Raw genomic sequence first — 13963 nt, 5'->3', positions numbered from 1 at the left:
TGCTATGGTTATAGTGGATGAGTTCACAAGATACACTTGGGTGTATTTCTTGCACAAGAAGAATGAAACTGCATCTACTCTAACTGATCATGTCAGACAGCTGGATAAATTGGTCAAAGATTCTGTCAAAATTATAAGAAGTGATAATGGCATTGAGTTCAAGAATTCAATAATGGAAGAGTTCTGCAAAGAGCATGGAATTAAGCAGGAATTTTTTATACCTGGAACTCCACAACAAAATGGAATTGTAGAAAGAAATAACAGGACTCTCATTGAAGCTGCACGAACTATGCATGATGAAGCAAAGATACCAACCTACTTTTGGGTTGAAGCTGTGTAGACTACTTGTTTTGCACAGAATGCTACACTCATAAACAAGCATGGAAAAACACCATATGAAATGGTGAAGAAAAAGAAGCCAAATCTGATATAATTTCATGTATTTAGATGTAAGTGTTTTGTTCTTAAGACTCATCCTGAACAGCTGTCAAAATTTGATCTAAAAGCTGATGAAGGAATTTTTGTTGGATATCCACTTTCCACAAAAGCCTTCAGAGTCTACAATTTAAGAACAATGGTTGTCATGGAATCTATCAATGTATCTTTTGATGATAAGAAGATTACTGGACTTGAAGATTTCAATGATCATGATCAGCTGAGATTTGTAAATGAAGATTTAAATTCTGATACTATAAATTCTGATGGCTTAAATCCTGATCCTGTAAGTTCTGACGAATTAAATTCTGATGTCATTGAAACTGTGGTAACTACACCAAGGGAAAATGCACCTGTTCAGGGGGAGCAAACTGAAGATCCTACCACAACTTAAGACTCTAAAGAAGCTTCGGAACCTGTCACTGGCTCATCAAGTTCTGATTCATCAAGTTCTGATGAGCCGAATTCTGATAATTCTGAAAACTCTGATTCTTCAAATCCTGAAAAATCCAACTCAAATTCTGAAGTCTCAGAGAGCATAACTACAGGGGGGCATCAGAAAATGCTGATGGAGACAACATGGATCATGGGGGAGGATTCAGTTCTAGAGAACAACTTCCATCTGCAAGGAAGTGGACTAAGGCACATACACCTGACTTAATAATTGGAGATCCTGAAGCAGGTGTCAGAACTAGAACTGCAACATCAAATGAATGTCTCTATCATTCCTTTCTATCTCATGAACCAAAGAAAGTAGAAGAAGCTCTTCAAGATGCTGATTGGGTGCAAGCAATGCAGGAAGAGTTAAATGAATTTGAAAGAAATAAAGTCTGGACCCTAGTGTCAAGACCAAAGAACAGATCTATTGTTGGCACAAAATGGGTGTTCAGAAATAAAACTGACAGCGATGGCATAATTACAAGAAACAAAGCAAGGCTGGTTGCTAAAGGCTACTCTCAACATGAGGGTATTGATTATGATGAAACATTTGCACCAGTTGCTAGATTGGAAGCCATAAGAATCTTTTTGGCTTATGCTGCTCACAAAAAGTTTAAAGTCTTTCAAATGGATGTGAAAAGTGATTTTCTTAATGGAGAATTGGAAGAAGAGGTATATGTTGAACAACCTCCAGGATTTGTAGATTCAAAATTTCCAAATCATGTCTACAGATTAGATAAAGCACTTTATGGCCTTAAGCAAGCTCCAAGAGCATGGTATGAGACTTTAGCTCAATTCCTTCTGGAAAGTGGATTTCACAGAGGTACAATTGATAAAACACTGTTCTACCTCAACCATGGAAAGGACTTACTTTTGGTACAAATATATGTTGATGATTTCATATTTGGTTCTACAAATGCCAAACTCTGTGAAAGGTTTGCAAAGCTAATGAAGTCAAGATATCAAATGAGTATGATGGGAGAACTTAGCTATTTTCTGGGACTTCAAGTCAAGCAAAATGAAGAAGGTACTTTCATAAATCAATCCAAGTACACCAGAAATTTACTGAAGAAATTTGAAATGCAAGACAGTTCAACTGCATCCACTCCCATGGCCACTGCAACCAAGTTAGATAAAGATACTGGTTCATCAGTAGATATTACTAACTACAGAGGTATGATTGGCTTTTTACTCTATTTAACTGCAAGTAGACTTGATATCATGTATGCTACCTGGCTTTGTGCAAGATTTCAGGCTGATCTAAGAGAACCTCATCTAATAGTTGTGAAAAGAATTTTCAAGTACCTCAAGGGTACAGCTGATCTAGGATTGTGGTATCCTAGAGAATCAGATTTTAAGCTAATAGGTTACTCAGATGCAGATTTTGCAGTATGCAAAATAGACAGGAAAAACACTAGTGGAAGCTGCCAATTTCTTGGAGGCAGATTGGTTTCTTGGTTTAGCAAGAAACAAAAATCAATTTCCATATCAACTGCAGAAGCAGAATATATTGCTGCGGGAAGCTGTTGTGCACAGATTCTTTGGATGAAGAATCAGTTACTGGATTATGGGTTAGAATTTTCTAAAATACATATTTACTGTGATAATCAAAGTGCTATTGCTATGACAGGTTATCCAGTCCAACACTCAATGACAAAGCACATCAGCATTAGGTACCATTTCATAAGGAAACATGTTATGGAAGGTACAATAGAATTGCATTTTGTTCCAACAGATCAACAACTAGCAGATATCTTCACAAAACCACTATGTGAAGCTACTTTTACAAGACTGGTAAATGAACTTGGAATGGTTTCAGGTTCTTTCTCAAAATCCGCTTAGTTTTTGTTCTCATGCATCAGACTTTATGATCAGTGTTTACAGATTGTCTTATCTCCATGTAATATGTGCTTAAATTGTAATATATTAAATGTTGATTGTTATCTGATGTGATTCTACATACTCTGATAGTGTTTTAAATGTTCTGTGACTATTCAATCCAATGAGGATAACTGTACTAGATGCTGACCTAGTAGTCTTTAACATACTAGAAATCACATGTTTGAATTAGTTGTTTATGTGGAAATTCATTAACACAAGCAAATTCTGATGTTGAGCTTAGTCAAATTTACTTTATTATCTTATTACTGAGTCACAAACTAGATTCTTGCTTCTTATCCGTCAAATTCTGATGTCAGTAAATCTTAAGGATGAACCATATGCTTGATAAGCCTCACTTATCTAAAGAAAAGAAAAGAAAATTAAAGTCATGTACTCTTTTGAGATCTAGAGTAAATATGTGGAAGGGAAGATCCAAGTGCCTGGTATTAAGTTATATGCATTAAAAAAGCAAATAAATTTTTCTTGGTGACTTTTCACATTCTCTGATTACTGGAGAAATACTCTGAAAATAGCATAAATTCTAATAGCAGTTGTGACTCACTTACACTGAGAAGCCACTGTAAAAAGAATGTTAAAAGATGCATAAAATAAGCACAAACATTTGATGTGGATTCTTGCATAAATTTGTTCTATAGTAGACTTCATAATTAATGACATATTTTAAGCATTTTTCTTAGTTATGCCTTATTTCTAAGATGTACTGAAGTTTATCAGACTTTAATCTTTATCTGATATTTTGCCAATGCACACACTAACACTCCATATGAATGATGAAAATTACTGTGGTGATTAAGTTGTTTTAGATAAACAGTTAAGTGTCATATGCATAAATTCTGAGGACAAGTTCTGATGGAAGTTCTGATGTGTAAACTCTGAACAAACAAGTCAATATTTGTATGAAGAATCACAGATACAAACATTCACTTTTTGAGTACAGAAGCCATGTTCTGATGACCATTAAAATCTGATTATAGTCAAGTTCTGATATTAAATCCTGATGCAAACTCTGATGCTTACGTAAAATTATTTATTTACTTGACTTATTTTTGGTAAATAATATAACGGTCATATTTTATCAGAATATAATTAGGTGAGATAAAAACAGTCATAATCATTTTGTAAGTGGGAAGCGTATTTTCCTTGAAACACTGTATGTGCACATTTATTACTGCTTATTACCTGTGCCCACTAATAATGTTTTGACTAATGATATGCTGCCAGGTATATAAAGTATGTTCTGCTTCAATCATAACAGTTGTCAAAAAGAGAGTATATATATGGGAGTTAAAAGATTTTATAATCTTTTACCTACTTTTCTTTCTCTAATCTCTCTTATTCTCTCTCTCTCTCTCTCTAATATTCTCTGAAGCTTTTTTTCTTACAGGACTTTTATCAAACACCTTGTGCACACTCTATTTTCTCACTTATTTCTTACAGAAATGGCACCAAAAGACATAGTTTTCAATGGAGCTAAGTTTGTTCCTAACAACTACTCAGCTATTCTCTCTAAGGATGAAGCTCCATCAGAATTTCACTTCATCCAAGACTTTTTGTCTCGAAGTGAAACAGGCTATACACTGACCCAACCAGACACACTCTCAGGGACTCAGGTGCTGGAGTTCTGGAGGTCAGGAGTTTATGATGATGGTGGTGCTAATGGGTCCCCAAGCATCATATTTACAACATGGGAGGATGCCCATGTGGTGACTTTGGCCACGGTTCGACAAGCACTCCATCTGCTAGAAAACTACACTTATTCAACAGTTGAGGAGCCAGCTCTTCAACAGCTAATGGTCAATCTGGGCTATGAGAAAAGTTTGTCAAAGCTTGGGCAGTTGAAGAGTTCCTACATCAGGAGGGAATGGAGTTTCTTCTTTAACTGCATCACCAGAACTTTTGCAAACAAATGTTCAAACTTTGATGCAATTCCTATCCTAAGTCAGCAAATTGGGTATGCTCTGATTACTCAATCTCATTTTGATTATGCTACTGCTGTACTAGGATTCATAGGGGATAGGATGACAAAAGATAGAAATACTGTATATTTTGCTAGATTCTGTCAACTTATTTACAGCTTTTGTAACTCTGATGCACCCCAACTAGCAAGTGAGTTGATTTCACCATTTAAACTTGCTAAGAGAGCATTTACTGACTTATATCTACTGATAATAAGAAAACTGTTCTAAGACCCCTCCAAACTCCACAATCGGTCAAACAGTTTTTGGTAAACTCTGACCCAAACACCTATACCTCCATATATCCTGATGTCCAACTATCCCAACCTCCATCAGCACCTACATAACTAACCACCTCTCAACCTCAACCAACTCAACCTACCATCAGAACATACTTCTAACCAGCTCAATCCTCACAACAACAACCATCATCACCTACCATCAGACCTTCATCTTCCAGGCATAAGAGGGCAAAGTCTGTTCCTCAACCTCCACCAAAGAGAAGGAAGATGATTCTAAGGGATGAGTCAGATGATGAAGAAGCACGGGTTCATGCATCAGAACCTATGATTGTGGAAGCTGAAAATGTGAATTTTCAGAAAGAGATAGCAGCTGAAAAGGAAACTTCTCAGATAAATACTGAAGCTGAAGGTTCTGATACTTTGAAGAGAAAGAGAACTGTAAGTTCTGATGCTGATCAAGCAACTCCTTCACTATCTAGGAGATTAAAGAAAATGAGAGCAAGAAGGCACATGGCTAAGTCTCCATCAGAGAATCCTGAAGAAGTTGAGGAAGGGGATCAGGAATCTCTGATCTTACAGCCAATTATACTTGAAGCTTTGCCATCTCCAACTCAAGCTCAGGACACTGCTCAAGATACTGTGCTCACACCTCATGTCTCTCCTATTCATGACAAAGCTACAGATAATGTTGAAGAACAAGCTGCAAGTTCTGAAATAGATATTCACAATCTGAATATACCAATTGTTCTTTATCTGGAAGCTTCAACAACAGCAGCTCAGCCATCTACAGTCAATTCTCCTATTCTACAGGCTGAGATACCAACAACTCCTATTCTGGAGATAAATTCCGATGATCAGAATTTAGATGAAGATGTTCCAGAATCTCCAGTTGCCTCACATACTCTTGTACTGTCAGAGGATAATGAGTCTTCTTCTGGTTCTGAAGACAGTGTTTTTGTACATACTCCAGCTCCTATTCTTGGAAAGGAGGCATTGATCCAAAAATTTGTTGAACAGGATGCACCTCATTCCTTGGGAAGATACTCACAGAGGTGTGGAGTGGACCAAGAAGTGGAATGAAACTGATTTCATTCCAAGCTCCAAAGTACTGATAGACCATATTGGAAAAGCTGATGAGTTGCTCACAAATTCTGATTTCAAGATACAACTCAAAGTCACAGTTATGTCTACCAAAAATCTTTAAGGTCTACACTCTGCTACTCATGAAAAGGTTGACAAACTTCTTGAAAAAGCTGAAAAGCTGGATATAGAGACCAAACTTGATAAAAAGAGGTTTATCAGACCTATTTCTGAAAAAGTTGAAGCAATTAAAAAAGCTCAAGAGAAGCAACAGGCCCAAATCACTGAGGTCATGAAGAATCAAGCTTCTCAAAAGGCTCAACTGGATGAAATTCAATCTTCAGTAGAACTTCTTCTCTCTCTCCTACTATCTGATGATGCCAAAAAGGGGGTAGTTAAGTCCAAATGCACACATACTCAAATACTGATGAAGAAGGATGACAAAGGTGATGATTAGGGAAACTCTGATAAGAGTAGAGGTCATGGAAAAGATCAAGGGCAGAGCAACAAGGTTTCTTCTAGGAAACTAATTACTGATGCAAGCAAATCTTCTGTTCAAAAGAAGATAAGTTCTGAAGCTGCTCAAACTCAAAGTATGATTACAAGTGCTGATAATCAAAATCTGATATCAAGTTCTGATGAGCAAAGTCCGATGACAAAGCCTGATGTTCTGATTCAAGGTGGCAGTCAAGACTCTCAAAAGTTTTTGCAAACTCTGAAGCTAAAGGGGAAGCAGACTACAGTCTATTACAAGGATCCCAAGATTCAGACACTTGATGAAGAGATTGCTAGAAGATTATTTCTGAAGCATAATCCTGGAATGGATTTAGAAAATCTCAAGGAGGAAGAAGCTAGATTTAAAGCTGAAAAGACAAATCTAAAGCCAAAAGCTTCTGTTGCAAAGAAACCTCCAAGGCCTAAGAAAAAAGGCATTGTGATCAAGGAGAAATCAAATACTGAGGCATCAAAGCCCAAAACAAGATCACAGATTGAGATTGATCCCAAAGATAAAGGAAAGGGAAAAGTTGATGAACCAACCAAGCCACTGGAGATGAAAATTCCTCAAATCCTGATGAAACCAGTGTGCAAAATGGTTCAAGTTCATGATGATACTCTTGTTGAAGATGAAGATGTTCAAACTCTGAAAAAAAGGAAGATAACTGAAGAATCCAAGACAACCTCTGACAGAGCTCAAGTTGTTTAGAGTGAAGAAAAGTAAGCTACAGAAGAAATAACAAGTTCTGATAAAGTCATCAAGATATCAACCTCTGACATAGCTCAAGTTGATTTAGACAAGATGAAAGTAGCTGACAAAAAGAAACTTCTATGGAAGAATGTCAAACCATCAGATCCAAAGAAAAGCCAATTGTTATCTGATTTCATGACTGTTGGATTGAAAGCCATAGAAACAAGGGATAGAGCTGGACTAGGTTCTGATGAAGCTAAGATCAAAACATGAGTGGAAGTGCTTACAAGAGATCCATTTTTGTTGACTAACAAACCTCTTGAAGATGTTACACAGGAACACCTTGATAAGGTTATCTTTGTTCAAGTTGTATTGGATGCTCATGGCAAGCATAATGTCAAAGAAAATCTGATTCTATTTCTTGAAGATGGAAGGACATATCAAATGTCAGAATCAGATGTGCTAAACAAATTACTGAAAGAACTTCAATTCTTTCATTACCTTTTAGAGGTAAAGTCTGATATTACCAGGAGATGGTCAAATTTCATAATGAAGACCATAAGAGATAAAGCAAGAATTTCTGGTTCAAGGGTTACAGAATTCATTCCTAATATAGTTGAAGATGATGGAAGTGAAATTCCAATGAAGAAGGATTTTGCTAAGCTTGAAGTGATACTGAATGAGAAATGTCTATGCTACAATAAAGATTCTTCTCATCCAAAGGTAATACAACTGGGTGATGGTTTAGAAAGAAACCATATATTTGCTTTAAAGACTGCAATCTGCCAGATTAGAAGTCAGAATGAAGAGATGAAGCAAGTCAAGACTACACTATCTCAAGTCCTGAGAAATAAAGAAGAAAAGCTGATATCAAGCTTTGTCAAGAATCATTTTGGATTCAGATTGACTCAGTGAGATTGGTAAAAGCTACAAGTACTATAAGTTGTAGTTAGTTATCTAGTAAACTCTTATTGTATTTGTACTTAAGTGTTTTTGACATCATCAAATCTATTAACTTGTATATTTTGCATAATTTACAAGTTGGGGGAGATTGTTAGATATATTTGAGATGTCATGTCTAATATGATTTGTGTTTAGTTTTCAGAACTTAACAACAGGACAAATCAGGACTTACTGGAAGTCAGAACTTAATATCAGAACTTAAGGTCATATCAGAACTTAAGTGCGGGAAGACTTTCAAATAAGGAATGAAGCTGATTTACTGGAGAAGATCGAGACTAAAACAATAGAAGATATGCATGGAAAGAGTTAGAGGACTAGAAGTCTTGTAGAAGATATCTGATTGATATATTTTAGGAGATAAAATTATATTCCATATCAATTAGAAGATATCTTGTAACTGTGTACTATATAAACACAGACTTAGGGTTTACACTATATGCGTTATCACTATCGAGAAGATTATACATTGTAATCTAGTAGCTCTTAGTAATATTTGTTCATCACTGAGAGAGAACATGAGTTCTTATTGTAACAGAGTTTATTCAATATACGTGATCTTTGTTACATACTTGTGTTAAATCGATTTGGTTGTATAAACACTGTATTCAACCCCCTTCTACAGTGTTGTGTGACCTAACAGTAGCATTCCATTATTATGCTCTACATATTTGAATATTGAATTGATTTTTTTTATGTACCACTCCGCCTTCAAGTGTTAAATCATATATTCCAAAAAACAAACGTTAAAGGCTCATGCTGCATCTGACATATCAGGTAATAGTGTTCTTCCATTTTTAAACACAATATATGAGATAAGGAATTATGATGACAGATTATATTTTGGAATATATTTATATAAGATGTTGAAGTCTTTTCAATAGAATCGAAGAGACGTTATAGAGGCCCTAGCATATCTACAATACTACGTAATAAAGAAAAAACTAAGGAGAATATTGATCCCGCTTCACAGAGTATGAGAAGTTGAATTTTGTCAGATTCATCTTATTTCCAAGAAAGGCCATCATTATCAATATTCTGATTTTCCAATTTAATTGCAGATGTTATACTAGGCAGAACTCCGATATGAACGAAAGTCGATTACCTTCTCCCGTGGCTGCCAACCTGATTAATAATTTTGATGACGCATATGATGGAACACATGTGGAAGAACAAATTTTTGATGAAGGTATTTTTATCATTACTTTGTTCAAAATATGCAGATTTATCGCACGTAATTAAATAAATTTAATTAATACACTTTTTATTTTGGTAATACTGCAGAAGCTGAACACGTAGATTTTCCTGGGATTGATCTTTGGGATGGTTATGTTAATATTGGTTCCCCAACCTCAATATGTGTTAAGTATGGTGCCCGTATGTGGAACATGGAATGGAATAACAAATCCAACAAAAACAGTTCTCCTATCTTCTCTCTATGTTGCAAGAACGGACATGTTCAACTCTCACCAGAGAAACAACCTCTTGAGCCACTAAGATCATTAATATATGAAAACGACTGGACAATCCACTTCAAGTTAAACCATCATATTTACAATTCATTATTTGTGATGTGTTCCAATGGTGGTAATGTAGAGCACAAAATTAACAAAGGAGGAGCACCCTTTTGCTTTAAGATCAAAGGTCAAAATCTTCATCTTCTTGGTAGTATGCTTCCGGCAGATTGTGAATCTCTCAAATTTTGTCAAGTATACATCTATGATACTAAAAATAAACTGGAGAATAGGATAAATCTAATTGGTGGATGGAGAGATGAAATTGATGAGATCATTGTTGAAGCTTTGATGGACATGTTAAATCAGCATAATGAATTAGTTAGGCAATTTCATATTGCACGTGAGCGCTTCAAAGACAATGAACATGATGAGTTTAGATTGGTTCTCTTATCTTATCAATCAGCGAGTGGTCGTCCTAATATAATTGGACCAACAGATGAGGTTGGAGGTCTGATAGTAAGTACTAATGGAGATTCATTAGATTTTCGGGATACAATTATGAAGACGCGTACAAAATCGCTTCAGAGGGTTTGGGAAACTGACATTCTTTATGCAGCTCCAGTATCCACTTTTTCCCCCATGTAGATGAAGGTTTTCATACAAAGATTCCATTTGATAAAACAAAAATGTCGAAATCAGCCGATATAAATCCCGATGATAATGATTTTAAAAAGAAGCATCGAAATATGTTTCCATGAAAGAATATTATTTCTATAAGTTGATGATTCACCTTTCTGAAGGTATAATGTAACCTCTCATATGTTTAGTTTTTCCAGGATATGTTTACTAGCTTCATGAAATTGATCAAAATTTGTCATATACCACATTATCTAAATCATTTTTTTGTGTGTTAGGGTTGACTCTGCATTTATGAAGTCATTTGTGGCAACAGTATGTCGTTGATGCTTTTTGTGTAATTGAACAATATCGGTTGGATTGGGTTACTACTCACCAAATAACTATAAGTCAGATCTGTATACTTCCATCCGAGATGCTTTGCGTAAAGGTGATCATGATCCCAATTATGTTGGGAAAGTTGTTATATTACCAGCATCTTTCGCAGGTTCACAAAGGTATATATCACAACATTTTAAGGATGCACTTGCATTATGTAGGGCTATTGGACAACCTTCTCTTTTCCTGACAATGACATGTAATAAAAGTGGCCTGAAATAACCGAGATGATGAAATCTTTACCGGGTGTTGATGTGTGCGATGCACATGACATAGTGTCCAGAGTTTTTTAACTCAAGTTGGATCGGCTAATGCATTTGATAAAGAAGAAAAACTACTTTGGAAAATGCATAAGAGGTATTTTTTTATTAACCTTTCCTCTTATGACAGTTTAGAAACTCTTTACTCTGAGAATTTAACTCTAACGCATTATACAGTTATGCATGTAATAGAATTTCAGAAACGGGGTCTTCCACACATGCATATGTTAATTTGGATACACCCGGATGTTAGACCCAAAACAGTTGCTCAAATAGATTCTCTGGTCAGTGTTGAAATACCTGACAAAGATACAGATCCTGTTGGTTATGCCGCTGTCAGCAATTACATGATTCATGGGCCCTGTGGAGTTGACAACACCTATTCACCTTGCATAGTTAAAGGAAGATGTATGAGACACTTTCCTAAGAGGTATCATATAATGTTATAAACATAGATTTTTTATATTTACATGGTTTGAATGAATCAATTTTAAACCAACATCATATTACTATATTTAGGATCATTGCCATGTAATTATATACATAATTGGATCATTTTTTAACAGGAAATATCGGTACATTCATTGCAGGTTCAATGGTAACACATATATTGATGATTGTGGTTTTCCCATTTATCGCAGACGCAACGCTGGCAGAAGTATAAAAAAGAAAGATATTTTTTTGGACAATAGGTTTGTTGTTGCATTTAATAGAGACTTATTGATTCATTTTCAATGTCATATAAATCTTGAGGTATGTAACAGCACTCGGTCCCTTAAGTATCTATTCAAGTATTGTCTTAAGGGTCATGATACTGCTACTATGGTCATATAAAAACAAATCAACGCCTGATAGTAGTGTATCGAAGAAGCAATCCTGTTTAACTGAAGTAAAGCAATATCTTGATGGTCGTTATGTTTGTGCCTCTGAAGCAGCATGGAGAATATTTGGTTTTGATGTACATTCTCGGTGGCCATCTGTTGATAGATTACCTATTCATTTACCTGGCAACAAGTATGTCAGTTTTAGAACAGGTACAACAATATCCGAAGTTGTTCAACAAGCTGATAGTAAAAGGACAAAACTTGAGGCTTAGTTCGAAGCTAATAAAGAATTTCCAGTCGCTCGAGATTTTACCTATGCTGAATTTCCTACGCATTTTACGTGGCTACCCCGAGAGTGTAAATGGAGGTGATGTAGTTGGCAGATTAATAGAAGTACATGCTACTGGCGGTGATTTGTTGTATCTCCGTATGTTACTTATACGGAGAAAAGTTTCTACTTCATTTGATGAGCTAAGGACGGTTGAAGGTCATGTTTTTGAAAGTTTCAAGGAAGCATGTGCTGCTATGGGGCTTCTTCAGAATGATAGTCAATGGTATGAAGTAATGGTTGAGAATTCTCACTGATCTCTTGCGAAACAGCTCCGTGAAATGTTTGTTAATATTTTGGCATATTCCTCAATCTTTGATCCGTTGTTTTTATGGAATGCTTAGTAGAAAAGTATGTCTGACGATATCATCCTGCTAAAACGTAAAGAATATTGTAATAGTCCCAGATTGTGACATTCAAAATTTTGCTCTTGTGGGTATGACTATCTTTAAATTTAGCTTTCAATCTTAATACTTATATATCTTTCCACTCTTTAGTCTTTTTTTTTGCGATGAGCGGAGAATAAAACATCTGTATTTTCCATAATTACAGATTTTGAATACATGATTTGAATAAAAACGTTAAACTATTTTATAATTATTCTTACAGAAATTGAAAAACTTCTAAACGATATTGGAAAGAGCTTAAAAGATTTCCCGACAATGCCCTATCCTCCAGAAGTCTTTCTTTACAACAGTGGCAATGGTTTAATTGCTGAAGAAATAGGTTACGATACAGAGCAAATGAAAAGGCAACATGATGAAAATTATATCAAGTTGAATAGAGAGCAAAATGAAGTGTATGAGGTTGTTGTCAAAAGTGTAAATTCTAACAAAGGCGAACAGTTCTTTGTCTATGGAAGTGGCGAATGTGAGAAAATATTTGTCTGGCAGACACTTCTATGTCGCCTTCGTTCTGAGCGTAAAATTGTTTTGCCAGTAGCCTCATCAGGAATTACAGCTATTTTGCTAGATGGTGGTAGCACGACTCACTCACGCTTTCATATACCTATCATTGTAGACCAATGCTCTGTAGCTGGAATAAAGCACGATACTGATCTTCCTGAATTATTAAAAAACACAAGTTTAATCATTTGGGATGAAGCACCTATGCAATATCGTCATGGTATTGAGAGTGTTGATAAATGTTTAAGAGATATTATGGCTCCTATTGATCCCAGTAGATCATCAAGGCCATTTGGTGGAATAACTGTTGTATTTGGTGGAGATTATTGCCAAACACTACCGGTTATCCCAAAAGCTTCCCGAGGAGAGACCGTTGGATCAACACTGAATTGATCAAAGCTGTGGAATTTCTATAAAGTCTTCACCTTATGTTAGAACATGAGACTTTATTCGGGAAATTCAGATGAGCGCAACAAGATAATTGCTGAATTTGCTAAATTTCAGTTTTCCATTGGCGATGGCAAGGTCCATAGCATTACTGAGAACCCTAAAGATGATGGTTTGGTAGATTTTGAAATTCCAGAGCAGTTTATTATTCGTGGAACAGATAATCCAATTCAGTCTTAATTTGACATAACCTATCCAGATTTTCTATCGAACATGTCTTCTTACGATTATCTTAGATCCAGAGAAATCTTTACTCCTACAAACAGTCTGGTGGATGATATAAATGACTTGTATGATCGAGAAAATTCCAGGTAAAACTCATACCTATTTCAGTCAGGATCCCATAGATGTCATACCTATTTCAGTCAGGATTCCATAGATGACAATGGAGGGGAGGATAATGATTTTGATACTACCTTTCCAGTAGAATACCTGAATTCAATTAACATTTCGTGCTTGCCAAAGCATGAGTTACAAATTAAGGTTGGTTGTACCGTGATATCAATGGGAATTTGAATCAGATTCTTGGT

At 35.7% G+C, this 13963-nt stretch overlaps 1 protein-coding gene across 1 annotated transcript; it reads left to right on the top strand.

The window, feature by feature from the left end:
* The first annotated feature begins 12068 nt into the window (after nt 1-12068).
* On the top strand, nt 12069-13613 carry LOC141665077 (uncharacterized). Its single transcript, XM_074471060.1, has 3 exons — nt 12069-12300; nt 12691-13328; nt 13422-13613. Exons 1-3 carry the CDS (start codon nt 12069-12071, stop codon nt 13611-13613), a joined length of 1062 nt encoding a protein of 353 aa, XP_074327161.1.
* The last annotated feature ends 350 nt before the right edge of the window (nt 13614-13963 follow it).

This window comes from Apium graveolens, chromosome 6 (assembly GCF_009905375.1).
Source record: "Apium graveolens cultivar Ventura chromosome 6, ASM990537v1, whole genome shotgun sequence".
NCBI lineage: Eukaryota > Viridiplantae > Streptophyta > Magnoliopsida > Apiales > Apiaceae > Apium > Apium graveolens.
This window is presented reverse-complemented; position numbering and strand designations above follow the sequence as displayed.